The sequence below is a fragment of the Typha latifolia genome, chromosome 14 (assembly GCF_019914945.1).
Source record: "Typha latifolia isolate L0001 chromosome 14, TyphaL0001v2, whole genome shotgun sequence".
NCBI classification, from domain to species: Eukaryota; Viridiplantae; Streptophyta; class Magnoliopsida; order Poales; family Typhaceae; genus Typha; species Typha latifolia.
Genome location: NC_133099.1, coordinates 351,816 through 374,011, shown reverse-complemented (window position 1 = coordinate 374,011; position 22,196 = coordinate 351,816). Strand labels below are relative to the sequence as shown.

Here is a 22,196-nt window from a genome sequence, read left to right as displayed (position 1 = left end):
CTCTAAACAAAAATGCTAATTAGTTCAGCATTTTATGTATATAAATTCTTTTAACTTAATCTTTTGGCAGTTAAGAAAAAAAAATCACTTAACGATAAAAATACTAAACTGATTAGTATTTTTAAAAATACTAATTAGTTTAATATTTTTATTAGGGCTACAGTAAATTAGAGTAATAAGTTTGAGAAATAATTTATTTTAATTAAAAAAAATTAAAGAAGATATGTATTTTGATAAAAAACTCCAATAACTGATACTTCTCTTGATCAGGATCTTGTCATGTCCTTTTAACTATTTAACATTTATTTCTTCCATCTATCTTTCCATAGTATTTTGCTACTCACCAACCCATCTTGCAATCTATAAGTCATCCGTAAATGGACTGTAATTAAACCCATTAAAGATTCCAACAAAAAAAAGACCAAACAACTGACCAGAGACCCAAGATGGGCTCTTTTTTATTATGGGGATCCAGCAGTCATGAGTGACCACTGACCAATGAGGCTGTACCTTTTTGGGGGCCCACTGAGGAGTTGTACACGTGGCAAATTTATTCAGAGTCCGAGAGATTTGGTTGTCTAAAATTTATATTAGATTGGTGTCACCGCCGTTTAGTACACATATCGTCTAATTAATTAAAGATCATATCTTGGATTTTTTTTAACATGCATATTGTTTCTAAATCTTTTTATTTATATTTAATCTCTTCTAGAAGTTGAAATTTACGTAACAGTGTTACGTATATCTCTTAGAAATCTTTTTAAGTCTTTATACTTTTCTTTTGCATAAATATTCTTTAAATCTAACTGATAAATAGAAATATAAAAAATCTAAATCCGAATATCTCTACGAAAGAGAAATTTGACTCCACTCACGAATTCATGAAAGAATGGCAGCATTAATTTATTTTTATATTTGCAGTCAGTTCCTATAGATTTCCGAAATTTTACAATTTGAATCTATAATTAGTCGTCGGTCTTCTCTCGCCTGCTTTCAAATAGACACCTACCCGTTCTCCTCCTTCCTCAGTTAGACAACAAACCCAACTCCTTCCTTCTTTGATCTTTGATTCCCTTCTCCTTTCATACCCGACCAAGTCCGAGAAGGGAAGAATCTTAATCATGTCGGAGGTCGTATCCGAGGCATGGACTGCTTACCTCAAGCAACTCCAACGCCACCCTCTGAGGACGAAGGTTCGATTTTTTTTATTTTATTTCTGGGTTCTTTGATTTTTTATTGGTTTCTTATCTTTTCTCTTTGATTCTTCAGTTGGGTATTGTTGTTTTTGTATGCTTATGGGGTTTTGGCTTCTGGGTCGTTCGGATTTTATCGATATAGGTTTGTTTTTTGTGTTTTTCTTATGTAGGCAATCACTTCTGGGGTATTAGCTGGATGCAGCGATGCGATTGCTCAAAAGATCTCTGGGATCAAGAAGCTCCAATTGAGAAGGCTACTTCTGATCATGGTATGGATAATCTCATAGAGGGTTATTGATACTCGTTTGATTTCATTTATTGATTCATGTTTTCCTGCTAGGTCGAAAGGTTCCAGCTTGATTATTCGTACTTATGGGCTTGAAGTAATTTTGTATATTTATTTTGCAGTCGATTCATCCAAGGCCATGCCATCCTAATCCGTTAATCATTTCTCTAACCCTCTATCTGATTATTAATATCTTCCCTTCCTCCACTTTGGAGTTTGATGGCTCGGCCTTCAGATCTTACAACAAAAATAACTCATTACTGCAGTAAACTTTGATGATCTGCACCTTTTATGTCCAAATATCAAGTTTTTCTCTGTAACACTTAAGTTAGAATTTTTCAATTTCACCAAGATTAGGTTTTAATTTATTATGGTACCTTTGAATTTTCTCATGTGAATTTGTTATCGTTGATACTATTCCTCGTCCTGTTTTCGAGAATTAGTTAATTGAAATAGATTAGGTCAATCGTTGTAATCATAGCATATTGAAATGGGCATCATCAATCTTTTCTCGAACCACAAACTGTGTTTTGCAGCTCTATGGTTTTGCCTATGCTGGTCCATTTGGTCACTTTCTCCACAAGCTTATGGAAATTATTTTCAAGGGAAAGAAAGGAACAGAAACGACCGCTAAAAAGGTAATATTCTGTATGCCCTAACATAGTACACCAATAGCTGTTGTGACTTCTTTGCATACTTCAATGCTTTTGTTTCCTTTTCTTTTATAATCTTTTGGCACAAGATTTTGTTTTCATTGAATGAGTTATAGAAAAATTGGCTCTTTTTAGGTGTTGTTGGAACAATTGACTAGCTCTCCATGGAACAACATGCTCTTTATGATGTACTATGGGATTGTAATTGAAGGTGTGCATCACTATGAAATACTCATATCTCTCTCGCTATTATAAATAGTAATTGTCTTGATTGTAGTAGAATTTGATGTTATTATCTAAATCCTGGTGTTGTTGCTTCTGCTGCAATAAACAACCTGTCACCTTGTGATGCTCCTCCGTTGCCTGATTATATCTTTTGGCAAGGATTAGTATTCTATCTCTTGTTGGGAGAGAGAATGATAATATATACGTTGACCAATATATAATTGCTAGTGCATTTTCATTTGATTATTGGTTTTCAAAGTAAATGGTAGAAGTTTCTGATATCCTGTATATAGTGGCATTCCCAACTTCATGATAATCAAGTAACGCGTTATTATTGATATGTTGGTGAGTGCAGGCAGACCATTTAGCCAAGTGAGGAATAAGGTCAGAATGGATTACCCATCTGTTCAGTTGGCTGCTTGGAAGGTATTGTTTTACCCATCCTGTTGGTGATACTCGATGATTTAGCACCTGTCTTATATTGCACTATGTTTTGCAGTTTTGGCCGATAGTTTCTTGGGTGAACTATCAATACATGCCACTCCAGCTTCGTGTTCTGTTCCACAGCTTCGTTGCTTCGTGCTGGTTAGGCCTCAATTCGTTTTCATTTACTTTCTATCTTTTACAAGGTTCAGAAATAAATTAGTTTTAAGTTAACACAATAAGGATAGCTCATGCATGGACATCTTGCATTTCTTTTTTCTATTTGGGCATGATTTTCTAAATGCATCTCGTCTCAGACTCTCATGTCGATGTGGAATCTGATAGCGTGGAAACTTCTTGTGATGCATTTGTATAATCTTTAATGTCGAGATCTGTTCATATGCTTATGTCAGAGAAAGTTGCAGTGTAAATCTTGAAGTTCTAATCGTTAGAGAGTAAATGCATTCGAGTAATTTATTTCAATCGAGCAAGAATGATTTCAGAATTGATAGCAACCTTTAACCAGCATGCTTAAGGTTTTCAAGCACATCATCTCCATAGATTTATGCATGTTTTGTATGTTGTTCTCCATGTGCTTTAGAACTTGTTAATCATGTGATGTTAATGTAGCTTATATGACATAGCATTTCAAGTAAATATGATGACTGATGCTTTCTCTTGTTTGGATTTCCAGGGCAGTGTTCTTGAATCTGAAGGCACGATCGATTGTTGCTAAGAAGGCATAATTCGAATCAGAGAGTTGTCGTCATCTCGGTGCTTGATAGCATCTTCTTCGAGATATAATTAGTTCCTCCAAGTGGACCTTCTATTTATCGATCCGAAATTAACTAGGATACACTGTGGCATTGATTGCAAATAATATATTAAGAATATTAGCTACAGCTTGTGAACATTTCTGATGTGTGATGATGCTCTATTAATACGAGAAATTAGAAAAATAAAAGGATGCTAATAAGGTTTAAACACACACAAGTTGAGACAAATCAGCTCCAACATATAATGTTAGATAGCCAGTTGACTCAAAAATTTCAGTCATTAGGTATAAAAGATATATACATATAAGAATCCTATGTTTCTAATTCAGTAAATAGTCAAAACAGTGCCTCTAATTTCTAAATTCTTCATTGTTACCTACTCATTTGATGTAACAACAAACAACAAGGAAGACTAATAAATGACTAGTCCCTTTCGTCTAAATTATGACACTCATCTAATTGAATATCAAAATAATAATAATAAAAGACCCAGTTAATTGAAAGATCGACAGTGTATATTATTCAAACTATCTCCTCTTCGTGTTTCATGCACCACACGAAAACGTCATGCTTGAAAACAACATAGAATCCCCCCCTCATTTACAACCGCTATTAATACTTGACATGGTTACAACCACCACCAAGATAAGAATATATATACCAACCATCAGCTTTCTTTCGCATATGGAATAGGAGCAATACCCATCAAGATCGCATCTTTTTCGCCTGACAAAAAATTCTTGGATCTCACGTGCATGCGGAGGAGCAGCAGAAGAAAAATGAGGAACAAAACGAATGTCATTTCGTCGCTCCATTTCGATCAAAAACAACAAAAAAAAAGAGAAGAGAAGAAAGAAAAGGAAAAATTAACGAACAAAAATAACATCTCGCTCCATTCGTGGATAACTGAGAAAGAAGTTCCGGCCAGCCGGCGCCGTCCACGTGGCTCTCACCTGGGCAGCCAGCGAGCCAGCTCGGTCGGGTTGACGACTCCCGGGATGTGGGCCCCGTCCCACTTAAGCAGGCGCGCCACGTCGGGGTACGCCAGCGGAGCCTTGGGAGGATCCGACCCGCTCCGGACCTGACCGGTATCCGATTTCTTGGCCGGGGCGGGCCCCGCAGGCCTGCCCAGGAGGGTCCCGCGCGTGAGGAACTCGTGGGCGAGGTAGCCGGCTAGGAGCCGGTTTCCGCCGCTGGCAGCCAGTCGGCTCTGCTCGGGCTTCAGCGCTAGCGTTGGCGGCGGCGGCTTCGAGCCGGCTTCCCTCTCCTTGCGCTTCCTCGACTCCAGCCCAATCGCGTGGTTCGACATCGGGCGCCACGTCAGTCTCGGAATAAAGAAACCGCAAGGGGGGGGGGGGCAAATTTGGAAAAAGGGAGATTTAAAGGAGTTGGGAATGGTTCGGGGTCGGCGAGGAGCGGATCGGGATGGGGGAGGCGGCCGGAATCCGGCGATCTCGCCGGAAAAGAGCTTAAGGGTGGGGTCCACCTGCCGTATTCCGGCGACGGCTGGTCGGACTTGAGACGAAGGGAGTGGGAGAGAGAAGAGAGATAGAGAGAGGGAGGGGAAGAGGGATTTATGAGGAGGAGATCTTTTGAGATGGAGGATGGAGTTTATATAGGAGTACGTTAGAAGAGCGCCCCTAAGAATGCGAACAATATCGAGGATGCCACATCTTGGTTTTATGACTGGAATGGCCTTGCTTTTGTTCTTGCCTAAAAAATTCCTTCAACGAGTTGCAGAAGGGTAACTCGGTAATTTCCGAGCTATTCGGAGCTTTGAGTCGGCAAAATGGCCATCTTTTTCCACCCATTTATTATACTTTTTTTTTGGGAAGAAAAAAGGATGACTTATTTGAACTTTAATTATAAATAATTAATTATGAATATAAGGTCTCTTACACTCCTTAATTAACAAGTTAAATCCAATATCGATCTAAATAAATCACACTTTTAGCAACTCTTCTATCCTTCCTTTTCCCAATAATTCCTCACGCTTCTTTCTCACAACTGGAGGGAATCTTCTAATTATAGAATCTCGGAGGCAAAATTACGACTCGCCGTAGAACGTAAGCAATCTCTTATTGCAAAAGTTTTCCTAACTTCCTTTTTATTTTCCTAATATCACTATTGCGAGGGGTTGCATATTAATATGTTTGAATTCAAATTTCAAACTAAACAAATCACGAATCTGTCAAAATAAAAGAACAACTCTGGTTCAGTTCCAATATAGCTCGAAATTAATTTAGCTTATATCCGACTTGATAAGCTCGAATATATTATGTATAATTTTATAATATGTAATATCTCAAACACATATTCAATCTCTAAATATATTCCACAACCACTTCTAACCCAAATTCTTTCGTTTGCACACCTAACATGGGTCGATTTAGTGTGTCAACTCATCGATTTGGCATATAGGATGAATCAGATTGAACTAGTTTAAAATCCTATGCCTTCTTATGTTCTTTTTCTAGCATGCTTAAGACCGTCGGATGTGCAGGCTCGATGCATAATAAACGGACCCATTTTGGATAACATCTAGGCCTATTGATTAAGCTCATCTATTGGGCTCGATGACGCTGAGTGACATTTCCAATTTTACCCTCCACTAATGAAGCTAGTGGAATTAATAAGATCAATGATTCTTGACAAATGGAGTGAGAGCATCTTGGAACGATGCAGATTCCAAGGAAATATGTGAGAAATTAATATAAGATTTCGCTGATATATTTTGGGGAATTATTTATGTTTCGTTTATATCATGAGTTCCATTGCTACTTAAATATGCCATTAGGAATAGATTAAGATAATTAAGCTCAAGATTATCCACAATTCCCCCCACTGATGGATATAACTAAGCTCGAACTTTATTAACTAATAAGCTCGTAATCCTTTTATTTTCACCTATTAAAACATGCCCACATTGGGTAAATACATAGTCCTCCTAAGCTTTTAATTCAGATCAGCAGAAGCTCTAGTTTCAGGACAAATTTGATTGCCAAACAGTGGCAAGTCTTTGTTGTAATTGCCTATGATACATATGACTTTCAGAGGGGATTGCATCTCTTTTATCTCTAAATTTTGCCTCGAAAGGAACAAATCCATAGTGAAGTGCAGATTGCCACATTTTTTCAGTACTGATCACCATCTCGTCACATTCATGTTCATTCCATCCTTCTAAGGCGTGAATTATTCCCGCTGCTTGCCATGCGCTGATCACTACTAGTTCTGAATTATAAGATGGAAGTAGACATATGATTTGATGCATCAAACATTGCTAATTAGCACTACTAGTTCTGAATTAAATCTGAACAGTCAGTATAAGACGCATCATCTGTGGTCCTAGATTAAGTACCTCACAAGCATGTAGGTTTTCAAATGCTTCTGGGACTACCACTGCTGGAGTAGAATGATATGTGCAATCTTTTCGCAGATTATTCTGCGGGAGCTGAGAGAATGGAATGAAATGAACACCTTTCGCCGCCTTGTTTTGTTCTTGAATCCCTACTTCATCTCTTATTAACCAAACCTGCAATTATATCACAGAGAAGTATATCTGAATCAGTGTCTGAACTATTTCGAACATATATCTACGGTCGAAAGTACCTTGCTTGTGCAACTATCAGATAGCACTAAATGCTTCTGCATTTCTTGCGGCAATTGTAGTTTTAGGAGCTTGTAAAGCTCTCTCTGGACCACCTCTACCTGTATCATTAAAGAGTTTCAGCAGATAAAGGTAGGTAGTACTAATAAATCTCACCAAAATTTAGTACTTGATTGACCTTACCTGGACTTCCTTTTGACACAAGGCCAGGGTTAAGAAGTAAGCTGTCTTTGTAAAGTTTCCTGCAAGTAGAACACTTTTGGTGTACTCTGGAATACTATGAAGAAGCACTGCAACAGCCAAGCTGGTTCCATCCACAATCTTTATCTTCAGATTTGGATTTCTTTCCACAAAGTTTTCCATATCGATTCAATTTATCGCCCTAGAATTTTTCATAATTCAAAGCGCATTAATATAAAGTGTAAAACTATTGAGAAAAAAAAAACATCAACTGCATAAGATAACTTGGTTCAAGAGGCCTAGACTGATAACTTTGGCTTCCTTTTCTTCTGCATCTAAGATTATTTTATTGATTAAGCCATTAATAGCATATCTTTCAGTAGTAGATATATACTGCAGAGAGAACCATGAGAACCTCGATTCCAATTCTTCAAAATAAAATTATAAGTCAATAAATATAGAATAATTTAGCACAGATTTTACCTGGAATCTATATCTTATTATTGCCCATGTTTCCATTTTGAAGCTCTTTAATGAATTCTTCTCTACTTTGAATGTTGTAACAAAATTCTTTGTCAAAATTACTGTTAAACGTGGAAGTGGCCACATAATTCTTAAGTACAGCTTTGAGGCATACGGTTTCAATGCCAATGATGCAAATGCTATTCGAAGATGGAAAACAGACTGTAAGGTTGTTAAGTGAGTCAGGTGAACAACATCAGGACTCTCCTCCTGCTTTGATCCCTTGAAAGATCTTTCATACAGGTCGTCGGACGAAATGTCATATGTGTTATATATTTAGTCGTAAAAAGACATGAAGAACGCGTAATTTGTTCGGAATGAAACCTACAGAAGCCACCATTTTGGTAACTGAAACAAAATTATCAATCCATAAAACTTAGCTGAATTCTCTCTCTCTCTCTCTCTCTCTCTCTCTCTCTCTAACACTGTACCTACGAGGGAGTATACATGAGGTACTTGAGAGGTGGAAAGATATCAAAAAGCCACTTCGGAACAAGCTCAAAGTTGCAGTGGCCCAAGTAGTTCATGAAATCAATGTAAATGAGGTAGCCAGCAGCTCCAACTATGGATGCGGTTTGCGTTAATATAATGGCCAACAGAGGAATGGAAAAGAGTAGGAAGTAGGCAACTTCTTCTGCAAATGGATGTATAACAGCTGCAAATGATCAGAAACACAGAAAACTTGTGAGACTCATCAAACATGACATCAAGTTCAAACATTTTCAGAGGAATATTTAGTTACATGTAATGGGCTCAGTGACAATGGAAGCATGGTGGTGAGAATGGTATCTGGACTAGAGGAAATGGTGATGCAAAGCTCTGTGCAGCCAGTAGTAGATGAACTCCACGGGGCCCATATGAAAAAGAATGGTGATGACTACTCCCTTGGTATTCCACCATGGCACGTCTTCTCTTCCACGAAGCACCAAATTTATGATGTGAGATATCAAAGCTGTCAAGATAATCTGGCCATCCCTGCCATCATCATCATCATCATCATCATCCATTTCTCAATCAACCAGAACATAAACACATCTTTTAATATATATGTAAATGCACATCAGTTTCTTTCTCTGTCAACTTGATCGAAATCGAGGCTTTTGTCGATGATCTTGTGCTTGCTTTTGGCTGTGTGGTAGCGAGAGATGCTGATCCAAAGCTGGCCAAGGAGAAGCCTAAGTAGTAGAGTGGGGAAGATGGAGAAGTTGAACAAATACTTCTCATGACCATTGCTGATTGATACAAACTTGTACATGCTGTGTGCCACCCATGGTGCTAGTATCAAATACTTCACAAAAAGAATGAACAATTAATCAAACTCTGGTCAAGAAGAAGGATAAGGTGGTGAGCTAGTATGTAGATATATATATATACCTTCAAGTTTCCAAGCCTATGCCATGGCCATTGTGTCAAGGGACCTGGTTGAGAAGCCACTCACTTAGTTTTAAGTTATGTTCCTCTTTGATTTGCGTGTTAGAGATCGTCTTAGAAGCATTAATATATATATATATATATATATATATTTGGTGTCATACTTGTGAATAATTTAATGTGGAACTCATTATGCTCTCTACTCATATGTATGCATGCTGCTGGCCAATCTTGTGCAAGAGTTACTGGTGGGAGACGTTCTTGGTTTATCTATTAACCATATGCTCTATAATTTTTTTCTTTTTCGTATGCATTTATCAAATTTTCAAATAAAAAATTAATAATGAGGTTTTATAATATATTTAAATAGTTTAGGAAATGCATTTGTCTATTTTTGTTTTTTGAGGAGGTGAAAGTGATATTGAACAATAGTTGAGATGGATGATCAAAAATTAATTAACCTAAACAAAAACAAAGTTTTATTATATAACATCAGCCGGTGTTTTTTATTTCTCTTTTTTCTTTTTTTGCAAAGAATAAAGTTCAATAGAGGGTTTGAAAATTTAAATATTTAAAACATAGGGCGGTGAACTATAAAATTAATCATGGCAACGAAATGTACAAATGAAATCAATCTTTAATAATGACGTTGGTTCTTAAAACAATATAAATAAATGGGGCTAATAGACTAAATAATGAATGAACGATTGAGCCTCGAATGGAATCTTTCAAAGTTCCATTGGTAGGTTAAAGCTATTAATTTCTCGAATGGAATCTTCTCAATCAATTGGCCTCCCACTCGCAGTCAGAGTTCTCAAACATAAATACTGGATTCTTCGGGTTATTCATTCAATTAAGTCCAAGTCAAGCCAAAAGGTAACAAAAAAACAAAACAAAAAAAATTTGCCCACCTAATAGATTAGAACTAAATTTTATTTTACCACTCTTTTGAGTTTGAATCATCTCGCCTACTTCCATTCTACCATAAAATTTTGATTTAGCAAGAGAAGTTGAAGTAACAAGTTACAACCTTTATTTGTAAATCAAAATTCAACAAATTTTACAATAGTTCAATTGGATCACAAAGCTTGGGTGTGGAAACTAGTACAAGGAGCAACATATTTGGACTTACGTGTATAAATTATTCAGACGATGAATCAGGTACAACTGTCTATTTCTTCATTGTGTTTGTCTTCTTTCTTATAAATTTGTCTTTGGTTTATCTCCAGCAGTTAAGCGCCTGGTCAAAGTTCGCATTGTCACGAATTCTTCAGCAGCTGAAGGGTGAATTCCCACCTGCGAAATCCACACAACAGCTTGGGTTCAGAGCCAAAATGATTGATGATACACATATAAAATCCATTCAAGCACATAGAGTAATTAGGTTTCTATTTGCACCCCTTTCCTGGTTGCAGCCCTCTATAGGAATAACAATGATGAACCTTGGGTTCAAATTGGATCCGTAAGCGAGATGTTAATGCATGGAGGTCCACACTATTAAAAGCTCAATCCATCAAGCAAGTAAACTAGCCCGTCTTGAGATGAACAGACCACCGGTAGATTTAGATTTTTCAATAGTACTATTACTAAGATGAAGTGCTGGGTGTGGTTCAAAAAGATGGTGATGCATGAAACGCACAATAGATGATTACCACAGTAGGATAGACTGATAGAGAGTAATTAAATAGTTCGATTCATGGTTCTTTTCCTGAAACCTAATGCAAAAATTTATAGGGATAACAATTTGCTTACAGTGCTGTCAAATTGTGCTTTAGTAGCTCCGCATTTGATTGCAACAGCAATGCCCTGTATATAACATCCAAAGGAACTGGTGGTGAAACCAAGACTCGATAAAAGAAATTTCAGAGGAAATTACTGCCTCTTGCGTATTTGTTTAGATATTTCTAGCAATTTTTGGAAAATATATTTACTTGTGATATATGTAAGTTCTTAGAAACCAATGCCATAAAGTTTAAACTTACCTGCATGATTTCAGGTGCATCTGGACCACACATTGATGCACCAAGTACTCTCTCAGTTTCAGAATCAACAACAATCTTCATAATAGTCTTTTCTTGCCTTCTGGGAACATGAAAAACAAAAGAAAGAGTACAACAGTGACTCAGAGATATGATATAAAACCCATAAAATTAAGATCTTAAAACAGTGAACTCGGTGGGATGGACAAAACTTGTTCATATGCATGAATTTTATGAGCAATATAATCAACAGAAAAGAATGTAGCATAAGAGGCTTCTGGGACTCGAAAAGTGAACTAATAAAAAAACTAGTCTGAAAAACAAAGACACTTGCATCCACTAACATGCCTAAAAGTAGATATGCATAATATGCAGATCACCATGCTGCACTAAGTGGACTGACTTTTATTTATAAACATCAGAAATGTGATAGATGGCACTTACCCAGATATAGTGTTCTTCATTGGGGTGAAAGATGACGTGTAAACCAAAATATCACTCTTGGCTTGCTCTAGAGCCTGTTGTTCGCTGAGGCCTACGACTGAAAGTGGTGGTACACTAACAAAATAGTGGAATCTCCAATATTAAATTGCATAAACATCAAAGAGAAACACACAACACTACACCATTTAAAATGCCAATCAAATGGTTTCAGACAGAGGTGTGAAGGCTACAGTTTCTACAAGACATAATAGACATACTGTACAAGTCAGCTGACAAAGAATATAGAAACTTACAAACAAAGATATGGATGATTGAATAAATGATATTTTAAAATAGTAGTATACATATTGTTTATCAATGATCTAGATTGTAAAAGTTAATGGATAGTTAAACAGAGAGGAAGAAGAATAACTATAAAATAACTATATGGATACAGTAAACATGATTTTTGGTCTTAACTTGTCTGCAAAAGCTAAGTATATGAGAGTTCTAAGAAGGTATCTCACTATATCATCTGTTTTTGGAGTTCTACAGTTTTCTAACATCTGCAGCAGTACTATATATTAATGATGTGTTTCTGCATCATGTTGTACATGTGCAAGAAATTGTCGAAGAAACATGACACAACATGATCTTGCACACTTTTCATCAAACGATAATTTAAAGTGTAGGTGTTCCACGACAATGGCATTAGTTGCAGAGACAAATCATAGTGAACATGTACTAGCAACTAGCAAGGTTCAATTGATTAATAGAGATGATCACAGCAGTGGTAGAGAGAACTGAGGAGCAAGGAGAAAGTGAAACTACATACCAGAACACAGCACAAGGTATATCCCTGTAATCAGGTTTAGTGGGCTGCCCCCCAAAGACAGTTTTCTGCAAGCAATAAAAGAAACAGCAATATCTATCATAAGGAAAAGTGGAAACAACATGATTAAACAAATCTTCGACAAGTCCAATCATAAACAACTCAAAGCCTTAGATGGCTGACGTACAGAAAAGCAAGTTCCTTCCATTAATGCCACAGGGGTGAGATTCATCCGATTTGTAACATCACCCACAGCCCATATACTTGGAATAGTAGTTTGAGAATACTCATCAACCTAAAATTCAAATAACTTCAATTAGCCCCAAGATGCATGCTCCTGCTATGAACTGATAACTTAACCACATATTGTAATCACGCATTGCTATACAGGTATTGAGAGCAAAAGATGGAATATAGAGGAGAAAAAAAATGACACTTTAATACTAGATAGATGCAAAATTAAGTACCTCAACATTTTTATGGAAGTATCAGGCATCCATTTATCTCTCTGAAGTTACTAGGGTTAAGTAGAAAATTAATAGGATAATAAAATAATTAACCTTGATGGCTCCTGTTTTATCAACCTCCACGCCAACAGCTTCCAAGTTCAACCTCTTGGTGTTAGGACTCCGACCTACATCCCCAATAATGTCATATCATAAATAAGAAGGATGCCATATGAATTATGCAGGAACTTGTATATACTCTAGGGAAAAAGAAAGAAAAAGACAAAGAAACTCTTTCCAGATGCAACATCTAGAGGATTTCATTTACCACTCTTTAATACCTAAGCTATAGTAGATGCTAAGAGTAGAGCCAGTTCAAAGAAGAATTACTTCAATGGATGAGCATAACAAAAACACCATTGAAAACAAAGTAAAACATCTACAAGTATCTATAGATGAGTGGGAATGATAAGCTACCTGTAGCAAATAAAACAACATCTGCTATAAATTCTTCCCCATGATCAGTCAGAACTCTTATACCATCTTCCGTCCTACTCAACTAGTAAAGGGAGAAAAATAACATAAAAAAAACATTGCAGTTATTTAGCAGGCAATATGTGTGCGCAAGAAGATTTAGTAAGATGGAGGCCTTAACAGATTGTTTCAGGACAAATATACCTCAGATAGGTTTGTCCCTGGGTGCAACTTTATTCCTCTTCCTTCAAGGTTTCTTGCAACAGCAGCTCTCATTTCATCATCAAAACCTCTGCAAAATATTTAGAACATAACAGGTTATAAGAGATCGCCTTCACGCAAGGCTTCTCCAAACAATAGTAAGATAAAAATGAAGGGCAAATAAATCCAAGGCATATTGCATAAGAAAAGGATAAGAATTCATACTGCAGTGAGCATAATATAGAGAAATATTGTATGCTATGGTTTATTAGCAAACTGAGTTCCAGAGTTTTAACGCATGGACAATTCTGGTCTTCATATTGTCGGTCACATAGAAACTGAATAATTATGATAGGCATTAAATTTTAATTGACATATGCATGAACATTAAAACCTAAATCACATACCTCAAGGGAAGTTCCTTACGGTAAAATAAGTCTACTGTCACGCCCATGCCTCGCCAGATTGAAGCAAATTCAACAGCAATATATCTGCAATACATCCATCACATAAACAACCCAGCAGAATATAAGAAAAGGAAAAGGATAAACATGATCTATAGAATATAGACATGGATGAGCATGCCATACCCTCCACCAAGTATTACCACACGTTTTGGTAACTCTTCCAAGCTTAATGCCTCGTCAGAAGTAATAGCCAACTCCTGATATGTGAATACCAAATCAATATCTTATTGAAAGGCAAACTGACAAAGAAATTTTAGTGAACTACTACACATAATGTCTTACCATAAATGATCTAAAACTTTTAAGATATAAATGACAATTCTGTTCTTATTAATATTATGCCAAGAATTTTCATGTTGATATGGCATGAATTGAGTAGAACATTTACAATAAAGTAAATAAGGCAAATGAAAAAAAAACAAACAAAGCGTAAGTTAGCAAACATAACAGATGAAGATGTCGAAGGTGATACAAAAACAGTATAATGAATATATTACATACTGCTCTTTAGATCACTTGTCTAATGAAGAAAGAATATAACAGACCTGTCCAGGAATTTTCACACGCTGTGCACGACTACCGGTTGCTATCAAGATATGCCTTGCCATATATTGCTGCTTTGAACCATCAGGTTGTGTCACTTCTACTACGTGAGCATCAATTAGCTTGCCTTCCCCTTCAATCATTGTCACACCAGCATTGGTCAACATCCTCTTGTATATTCCATTTAACCTTATTATTTCCTGAGTCTGGACATCAGTAGAAAATAATCACCAGTAAGTCCTAGCTCCTAAGTCAGAAGAGACATTTATCTGTATTTATGTATCAGCAGAAGGAACAAATAGAAAACATTATGTTTTGAGTGAATTGTACAAAGCCACAAATTATGAAGGAAGAAATAAATACTTTCTACAGGAAGAAAAGAAGGGTGTGAACCATATATATTGGAGACGAGTAGGATATGAACCGCGAAATAATTATATAGTAGGGTGTGAAATGAAATTTTCTTGAATTCTGAAACTGAAACAAAACCTACCACCACAGGTTCTTTAGACTAATTAAATTTTACTATACCAGTTTCACCAGATCCACTCAAATACCATTTGATCAGCATAATACTTTCAGAAATATATTAAATCAGCTGGATTTCACGCTAAAGAATACAAGTAAAAGCTCCTTCATGCCATCAGAGTGATATATATGTACAATGAAGATAACATAAGTTACCTCCAATAGTTCCATTAAGTGGTATAATATGTCAATTGGTTCATGCGCAAGAAAAATATTGCACAAAAGCAATAATTACTAACAATGATATAGAACTTCTTACCTTATTATGCAAAAGCTTTTTCCAGTTGAAGTTAATTTGCTCGCTAAGCTCCCAACCAAAGTTTCTTGCATCCTGTAGAATAAAGGATTTTCCGTAACGAAATTTGATCAAACTATTAAACATACCAATGAATGTTATCTTCAGAAAATAGAAACTAAAAATAAATAAATATAAAAGTTATATCTGAAGTTACACATGGAGTACAAGAAGCTGAAGTACATTTTCGTACTTCCATGTACAAACTAAAATCATACCTCAAATTCACCTCGAAAAGATGCTCCATAGACCAATATCTTCTTCGGAACACAACCACGGATGACACACCTATACATCATTGTGTTTTGACCATGATGAGCACATTAAAGACCCAAAACTGCTATTTTTCAAGAGTTAAAATGAAAGAAGAAAGTGTAGTAGCAAAATTGGTTACATATTTGCAAGAATTAATCATAAATCATGCAGCACATATTGCAATCAGTTTTCAAGTACAATCATAGCTCTGAAGAAGGAAACCACTAATAGCAAATTGAGAAAGAACCACAAGATGATATTAGTAAACTTACGTTCCACCAACTCCTCCAATGACTTCCGAGCTTATAGGATGAAATGGAAGCTCGCAGATTGCAACCTGCACATAACTTACAGATGGGTTCACCAAATTTAACAGAATTATTTTTCAATAACACCTACAAATGTGTCATTATAAAACCCACAAACTGTCGAATATAAAAGGCTTTATTATCTAAGAAGTAATAATCTAAAATAACAGTTCCTTTCGCCCTCAAATCCCTAACCTTAGCTCCATGAGCAGCAGATGTTCGAGAAGCGCGAACACCACCGCTTCCCGCTCCAATGACAAAGAGATCGAAATCGTATTGCTGTTCCCCAGCAGCCGAGCTGTTCAACTCCCCATCAATAAGCATCTTCCTCGCCATGACTTATACCGCCAAGAAAACCTGTAACCATTCCCCAAAACAATCTCTTGTTCTAAAATTCTTCCCATAGATTACAAATATCAAAATTACGAAACAAGGATGCGGGAAAAAGTGAAAAGATCGAAGGAAAATTAGCTTCGAAATGCCATTTCAAATCAAAAGGAATCGATTTCCGAAAACAATGGCTTGATCGTCTTCTTACCTTGAAAAATTCAACGATTTAGAGCCACAGAGAATCCAAATCGATCGGAATAATAACTTTAGGGTTAGGAGTTCTTGAGACGCTGCAAATATTTATAGAGTCTATATTTGACCGGGAGAATATTAATGGGAGTAATATTTGTCGCACCCTAGACTGTACCAAGATCGTCTTTTTTCTAATTTCACAGCTGTATATGTTTATACCGTTTAATACCCTACTTTTCACTATTTATAATCTGCCCCTTTCTCTTTTCAGCTACTTGGCCGCATAAAACACTTCAGTGAGGTTCTTTTCGCAAAAATCTAATGGCGTAGTTCCTGGTGTTTCATGTAAGTTTATTAGATATAGGAGTTGAATTATAATAATGAGAACATAGGGTGCAGAACGTAAATAAGAATAGGACGTAACGATGGGGGACATTATTTAGGTACCCAAACTAGCTCAACGAAGTACTCGGGGATGATATTTTAGATCGTCTGCATCCCCAAATGGAGGAATTTTTGCAAGAGTACTTGGTGGAAGCACCTGAATGGATGTAATGACTGCAGAAGTTCCTGCAATCGGTCCTGCAGACCATCTTCTCTGTACGATGACATACTCTGTGACGACAATGTTTTCTTTTACTAATCGTTATTAAAATGATTTTTTTTTCTACTGCTTTAAAAATTGGATATTTTTCTAATCTCGCATTTAATCCGTCATTCATGATCAGAGGATCGGAGGGCTGAAATCAATTCATTTCGTTTTCGAATAAAGTTTGGAGCACTATGGTAAAAGGGGGAGGAGGAGATTCTATGCAGCCACGACTGTAGTAGTTTCCTGAGACTATGGTTGTAGGGGATCCGGCGGTTTTTTGGAGCTATATTATGACGTAAGTGGTGACACTGATAAAAATATCCCGACATGCAATAACCAACTACGTGGGCGCCACCTGGATTTCTGGTCCGGTCAAAGGATTAATGGATGAATTGGATGATCCCATTTCACATTATTATTTTTAAAAGGACAGTTTGTGAATTTATTATTATTAATGAATATTATTTATGAAAATTTGGGAAAAAAATGTAAGATTTGATCACTAGCTGCATCATCTCATTGCAAATGAGAGAGTTAATACCATCCTTTTCCTTTGAAAATTGTGTAAATTTAGAGGTAAAATATATTTTATTTTCTATATTTATAGATTTTATTTTTTATTTTTGCAACAACTGGGGTGGCGCAGTTGGCTAGCGTGTAGGTCTCATAGCTAAGCGAGTGATCCTGAGGTCGAGAGTTCGAGCCTCTCTCACCCCAATTAATTTTTATTATAAAACGTTTAACTTGAATTATTCAAAAAGAGCACAGATTTTTTTTTTTTTGGGCAATTCTTGAGAGAATCCTAGTGAAGTAAATGAAACGATTTTCTTCGCTTTAGAAATTTATTTATCACAAAGAAGAAAACGTTTTGCTACCATAAATTATGCCGAAAGAAAGAGATAAAAAGAAACAAGGAATTCAAAGAGTAGCACAAGATAAATATTTTGATAGCCATCTTCAATTCTCATTTCAATATGGTCACAAATTTCATAATCAGGAAGTATTTACTTCTAAAATTTCCTTCATGCTAGTTAAATTAGCAACTAATTAGCTGAACGATAGTATCTGTAATCCAAAAGTTTTATTTACTCTGAAATCCCTACTTATTTAAGTCGGATTAATCATTAACTATTTCAAACAAACAATTGCAACAACCTTTGGAAGGTCTTCAGAAGTGTAGCAGAAAACTATATCAAACTCCCTATGCAAAGGAATAGTATTGCAATGAGGAGAATATTAACCTCTACAAGGATTGATGCCCCACCTCTTCATCTAAAATTGCCTGTTCTTGACAAAGAGCACCGTAATCGCAGCACAGCTCCTCCGGTAGACCGAGTTTTCGCCGCAGTTTTTTTCTTTTCTTTTTTTTAGATGAGCATTAGTATAGCCAGTGGCATTGAACAGTCCACAGCAATCCATACACTAAACTACTTGAAATGCATGCTGAGAGGCAAAGAACAAGCATATGGATTTAATGATCTTAGTACCATGGTCAGTTCCAGGTCAAACAACATGTTACTTACAAGTGTTTCCTTCATCCACAGGTTCAGCAATTTGGCCAAAAGTGGTGCAGGGAAGAAGGCAACAAGTTATGCAACCTGGATGTTGGTTTCAATTAAAGATCACTCAGAGGACATAATGTTCATGGTGTTGTGAAGAAAGTTTCTTGCATGTAGATTAACTATTTCCACATTGGCAGAGCCCAAGAGATCACCACTTTCCAATTGAAGAAGACGTGGATTACACTCCATGCGCTGCCAGTTCTATTCTATTCTTAGATCTCCTCTCTTTGGCGGATCAAATTGTAGTTAGAAGGAAGAGAGTTAAAAGAGTTGACTTTTTGTAATCCACAAAGATTAAATCTTATTCTATATGTGAAAATGAAGGCAAATACTTCAATGCACCTTTAAAAATTATAATCTTAATCCAACGGCTATAATAGTCAGTTTTCATACCCGGTACTGGTTCCAAAATCACATTACGTAAGAAAAAGAGTATATTAGTTAAAAAGATTAATTACGTGTGCCTAACTTCCCAATTTTTTTGTTATACCCTTGAAGATCTTAATCATTAGATCTTCATTAAAGTGATTAATAAGTACGAAAGAAGCGCTCTACACGTTTTTTTTTCTTCCGTTAAGATTTTTCTCTTAAATATAATTATACCTTAATTATAGGAAATATCATTTTTGATTATTTGGAGATAAACTTCAATTTAAATATAATTCTCTATCTCTATCTATTAAAATTTAATTTAAATCAATCTTAAACTAATGGCAGATATATGTAAATAATCAAAAATAATCAAAAAGATAAAATGTAATTAAATTTTCATCAAGTTAATTATAAAAGACATCAATACCCTTTATTTTGATATATATACATTACTCTCAGTTAATGATATATATGTCTTTTACTTAATAAAATATTAAGATAATATAATTGTTAAAAAATAATGTGCAATATTATATATCTAAAAAAAATTACCTGCTGAACCAGTAACATCTTTTATTCCTATTATACCCTTAAAGATCTTAACCGCTTAGATCTTCATCAAATTGATTAATAAAGAATTAATTCGATTTCACGGAAGAAACCCTCCAAAATGAATGCTTGTTATCTTGGGCTTGCAGGAGAAGCTTGTTGGCAAGCAATTGGAGGTTTCAGTGGGTTCGTATGGAAATACCAAATTTAGAAGGGTGTATGTACAAAAATGGCACATTTTGCATATAGATTCTCAGTTAAGTCGGATATTACATGTAGGTCCACAACGGAGGCCTATTTGCTCGAGAGTGACGGCTTCCCTTTGCGGTGCGCTTTGGCTCTTTAGTTGCGGCAATGGCGGGGAAGGCGGCGGCGACGGTGGCGAAGGTGGCGGCGGAGTATCCGTGGAGAGAGAAGCTAACCAAGTACAAGACCGAGCTCACCAAGGGGGTGTGGGGCTATTGGGATCTAGGCGCATGGAAACCCCTTGCCCTAAGCGCTCGCAAGCGGGCTCGGCTTCGCAAGGAAGTCCTCCTTGCCGGAGAGTAAACTCTAATCCCTCTCTCCTGATGGCAAAAACCCGATCCTTGTGAAGAATTTGTATCTAATTTTTGTTTGGGACCTTGGGTTGGGGTTTTAGGGATTGGCCCTACGATCCACCGCGAGGGGAGATGAGGAACAAGAGGAAAGGACATAAGTGCGATAGAATCTCTGCGGAGAAGTAAGATTTCGATCGTAAAGCTTTCATCTTTCGGTTCATTCTAGGGTTTTAGGATTAACCGATGCTTTTATGCTTTAGGCGGGCGAACACTGCCGAGCTGATGAAGAAGATGCCGCAAATGCTGTTGGATTATAAGGTTTGTGCAACAACTTTGCTTATCTTGTTATAAAATTTTAACCTTGTTGTCTTTGCATCTCCCAGTTAAATTTTAAAGGATAAAATATATTTGGATTACCATAGAAACGATCCCATTTATAACGCCCATTAGAATTTTTTTTGATATGAGATGTGGGGGAATAATTGGGCAGGATATTCATGATCTATTAGAGAAACACAACCCTTTCACTAATATTGCTAAGCAGAACCTATTCTTTCTGTCCTGGCACTTATCACTGGTTTCCTCCTTTAATAGAGATCACAGCCTTAGTCAGTTACTTCTAAAATAATTCCTCATCAATTTCCGAGTGTGTAGATTCAAAGCTCAAACCTATCAAATTTGAGAGCTGATTTGAACTCTATATGGGTCCATAGAGCTCTAATAACTTGAGTGTTGATGGCCTTATTGTTGTGGATGAAGTTTCGGAGACTAGGCTAATTGTATGGTATTTGAAGAAACCGACATACCGACCAGTCTATAAAAGATTTCCTTGAAATGCTGATTCTGCACTTTTGGCTGCCTTAGCATTTGATATGCCCAAGCTGTCGGACCTTATTAATGGAGCTTACCAGTCTCCAGGAGTGAAGGATATTCACAATTTGATATCATCCATTTCAAAATGATAATAGAAATGTAAAAGCTAAACCAGATCTTAATTGTGTAATCCCACAACATCTTTCATCTATAACAAGACATCAATAGTTATCTCCCTAGAATTAAAGGTCATAACAAGAGATGTTTTTGTTGACTTTAAACAATGACATGCAATCTATTTATCTGTTGCTTTGATCATATCTTCTTCGGAGATATCATATCATATGACTTACATATTCTAATGTATCTTCAATATAATGGAAAGAAAGATGCAGTCAAGGTTAAGTTATGCTTGACATGCATTTTATTTTATTAAAAGAATTAGAGAGGAAGTCAGTTAGTTAGCTAAAATAGCATATAATATAGGCCTATATATGTTATCATTCTTTGGGAGTTTGACTAAATTGGTGGGTAACCATATATGTAGGTACTAACATGCAACTGCCAGTATGTATACATACTTAAACTGGTATTATGTCCAGTCCATGTCAATCAATGGTTTGGATTTTTTTTTTTTTACTTTTCACTTTGCTAATTTGCTTTGTATTATGGGTGTTGTAGGGTAGTAGCTCCTTTTACTCACCATTACACTTTTCTAAGTTCAATACTGTTAGAGTATCAGGGAACTATTGTGGAAAATTTGGAAAGCTAATAAACTTATGGCAGCTTTTGTGTAATAAATCATCAAATGATTGAATCATGATTTTATTTGCAATGAAAGTCTACCTGACTCATCTATCTCTAATGATTCCTTCTCTTTTCAACCTCCTCAGAAGCGCAGATGGGAGAAAAAGATGAAGCAGGAGGACGGAAAGAGCTAAGATTTTCATGCAAGATGATGCCTTTTCTTAGATATTGTAGTCTTCCTTGAGAAAAAGATGTTTTGCCTCAGCATGCCTAAAGTTTTTCTAATCAAGTATTACTTTGTGTTGTCACTTATAATTTGCTACGTTTTAAGTACTTGCGTCTTCTCTCTGAAGACTTGCATTCCCTTGCTGACATCAATTTTAATTGATTGGACTTATTCAGCATAAAAAGAAAAAGATTGATGTATGTTTATATATATATATATATATATATGTAAACATAAATATGTATCTATATTATTCTCTTCCCTTGGCTAGGCTGGAGTATCTT

At 36.2% G+C, this 22,196-nt stretch overlaps 5 protein-coding genes across 5 annotated transcripts; 2 read left to right on the top strand and 3 right to left on the bottom strand.

Moving 5' to 3' along the window:
- The first annotated feature begins 881 nt into the window (after positions 1-881).
- On the top strand, positions 882-3,696 carry LOC140801442 (peroxisomal membrane protein PMP22-like). Its single transcript, XM_073156563.1, has 7 exons — positions 882-1,193; positions 1,367-1,465; positions 2,019-2,120; positions 2,271-2,346; positions 2,716-2,786; positions 2,860-2,945; positions 3,478-3,696. The coding sequence occupies exons 1-7, from the start codon at positions 1,122-1,124 to the stop codon at positions 3,527-3,529; spliced, it is 558 nt and encodes a 185-aa protein (XP_073012664.1). The 5' UTR covers positions 882-1,121; the 3' UTR covers positions 3,530-3,696.
- An 812-nt stretch (positions 3,697-4,508) lies between these two features.
- On the bottom strand, positions 4,509-4,868 carry LOC140801088 (uncharacterized). The gene has a single exon (XM_073156089.1). It carries the CDS (start codon positions 4,866-4,868, stop codon positions 4,509-4,511), a length of 360 nt encoding a protein of 119 aa, XP_073012190.1.
- Positions 4,869-6,428: 1,560 nt separating this feature from the next.
- Positions 6,429-7,696, bottom strand: LOC140800707 (very-long-chain aldehyde decarbonylase GL1-6-like). The gene is made up of 5 exons (XM_073155498.1): positions 7,659-7,696; positions 7,350-7,548; positions 7,169-7,267; positions 6,918-7,091; positions 6,429-6,790 (listed from the first exon to the last, which is right to left on the bottom strand). Exons 2-5 carry the CDS (start codon positions 7,527-7,529, stop codon positions 6,785-6,787), a joined length of 459 nt encoding a protein of 152 aa, XP_073011599.1. The 5' UTR covers positions 7,530-7,548; positions 7,659-7,696; the 3' UTR covers positions 6,429-6,784.
- Positions 7,697-10,249: 2,553 nt separating this feature from the next.
- On the bottom strand, positions 10,250-16,705 carry LOC140800706 (glutathione reductase, cytosolic). Its single transcript, XM_073155497.1, has 17 exons — positions 16,529-16,705; positions 16,186-16,347; positions 15,955-16,019; positions 15,646-15,715; positions 15,392-15,463; positions 14,607-14,810; positions 14,185-14,258; positions 14,002-14,085; positions 13,598-13,685; positions 13,397-13,478; positions 13,034-13,107; positions 12,661-12,768; positions 12,477-12,541; positions 11,663-11,776; positions 11,222-11,321; positions 10,992-11,045; positions 10,250-10,535 (listed from the first exon to the last, which is right to left on the bottom strand). Exons 2-17 carry the CDS (start codon positions 16,324-16,326, stop codon positions 10,440-10,442), a joined length of 1,491 nt encoding a protein of 496 aa, XP_073011598.1. The 5' UTR covers positions 16,327-16,347; positions 16,529-16,705; the 3' UTR covers positions 10,250-10,439.
- Positions 16,706-19,864: 3,159 nt separating this feature from the next.
- LOC140800799 (uncharacterized) lies at positions 19,865-22,102 on the top strand. Its single transcript, XM_073155662.1, has 4 exons — positions 19,865-20,132; positions 20,228-20,308; positions 20,387-20,444; positions 21,833-22,102. Exons 1-4 carry the CDS (start codon positions 19,942-19,944, stop codon positions 21,878-21,880), a joined length of 378 nt encoding a protein of 125 aa, XP_073011763.1. The 5' UTR covers positions 19,865-19,941; the 3' UTR covers positions 21,881-22,102.
- Positions 22,103-22,196: the final 94 nt, after the last annotated feature.

Bases quoted from the DNA above. Each gene is read 5' to 3' on its own strand.
- LOC140800707 (XM_073155498.1), bottom strand. From the start codon at position 7,529: ATGGAAAACTTTGTGGAAAGAAATCCAAATCTGAAGATAAAGATTGTG. The intron at 7,268-7,349 runs GTAAGGTCAATC...TTAATGATACAG, and splicing joins TGTGTCAAAAGGAAGTCCAG to GTAGAGGTGGTCCAGAGAGA. The intron at 7,092-7,168 runs GTACTTTCGACC...ATATAATTGCAG, and splicing joins CTGATAGTTGCACAAGCAAG to GTTTGGTTAATAAGAGATGA.
- LOC140800706 (XM_073155497.1), bottom strand. From the start codon at position 16,326: ATGGCGAGGAAGATGCTTATTGATGGGGAGTTGAACAGCTCGGCTGCT. The intron at 15,716-15,954 runs GTAAGTTTACTA...AATGATGTATAG, and splicing joins ATTGGAGGAGTTGGTGGAAC to GTGTGTCATCCGTGGTTGTG. The intron at 11,322-11,662 runs GTAAGTGCCATC...TCATGTTCCCAG, and splicing joins ATGAAGAACACTATATCTGG to AAGGCAAGAAAAGACTATTA.
- LOC140800799 (XM_073155662.1), top strand. From the start codon at position 19,942: ATGGCGGGGAAGGCGGCGGCGACGGTGGCGAAGGTGGCGGCGGAGTAT. The intron at 20,133-20,227 runs GTAAACTCTAAT...TTGGGGTTTTAG, and splicing joins GAAGTCCTCCTTGCCGGAGA to GGATTGGCCCTACGATCCAC. The intron at 20,445-21,832 runs GTTTGTGCAACA...CAACCTCCTCAG, and splicing joins AAATGCTGTTGGATTATAAG to AAGCGCAGATGGGAGAAAAA.
- LOC140801088 (XM_073156089.1), bottom strand. From the start codon at position 4,868: ATGTCGAACCACGCGATTGGGCTGGAGTCGAGGAAGCGCAAGGAGAGG.
- LOC140801442 (XM_073156563.1), top strand. From the start codon at position 1,122: ATGTCGGAGGTCGTATCCGAGGCATGGACTGCTTACCTCAAGCAACTC. The intron at 1,194-1,366 runs GTTCGATTTTTT...TTTCTTATGTAG, and splicing joins GCCACCCTCTGAGGACGAAG to GCAATCACTTCTGGGGTATT. The intron at 2,121-2,270 runs GTAATATTCTGT...GGCTCTTTTTAG, and splicing joins CAGAAACGACCGCTAAAAAG to GTGTTGTTGGAACAATTGAC.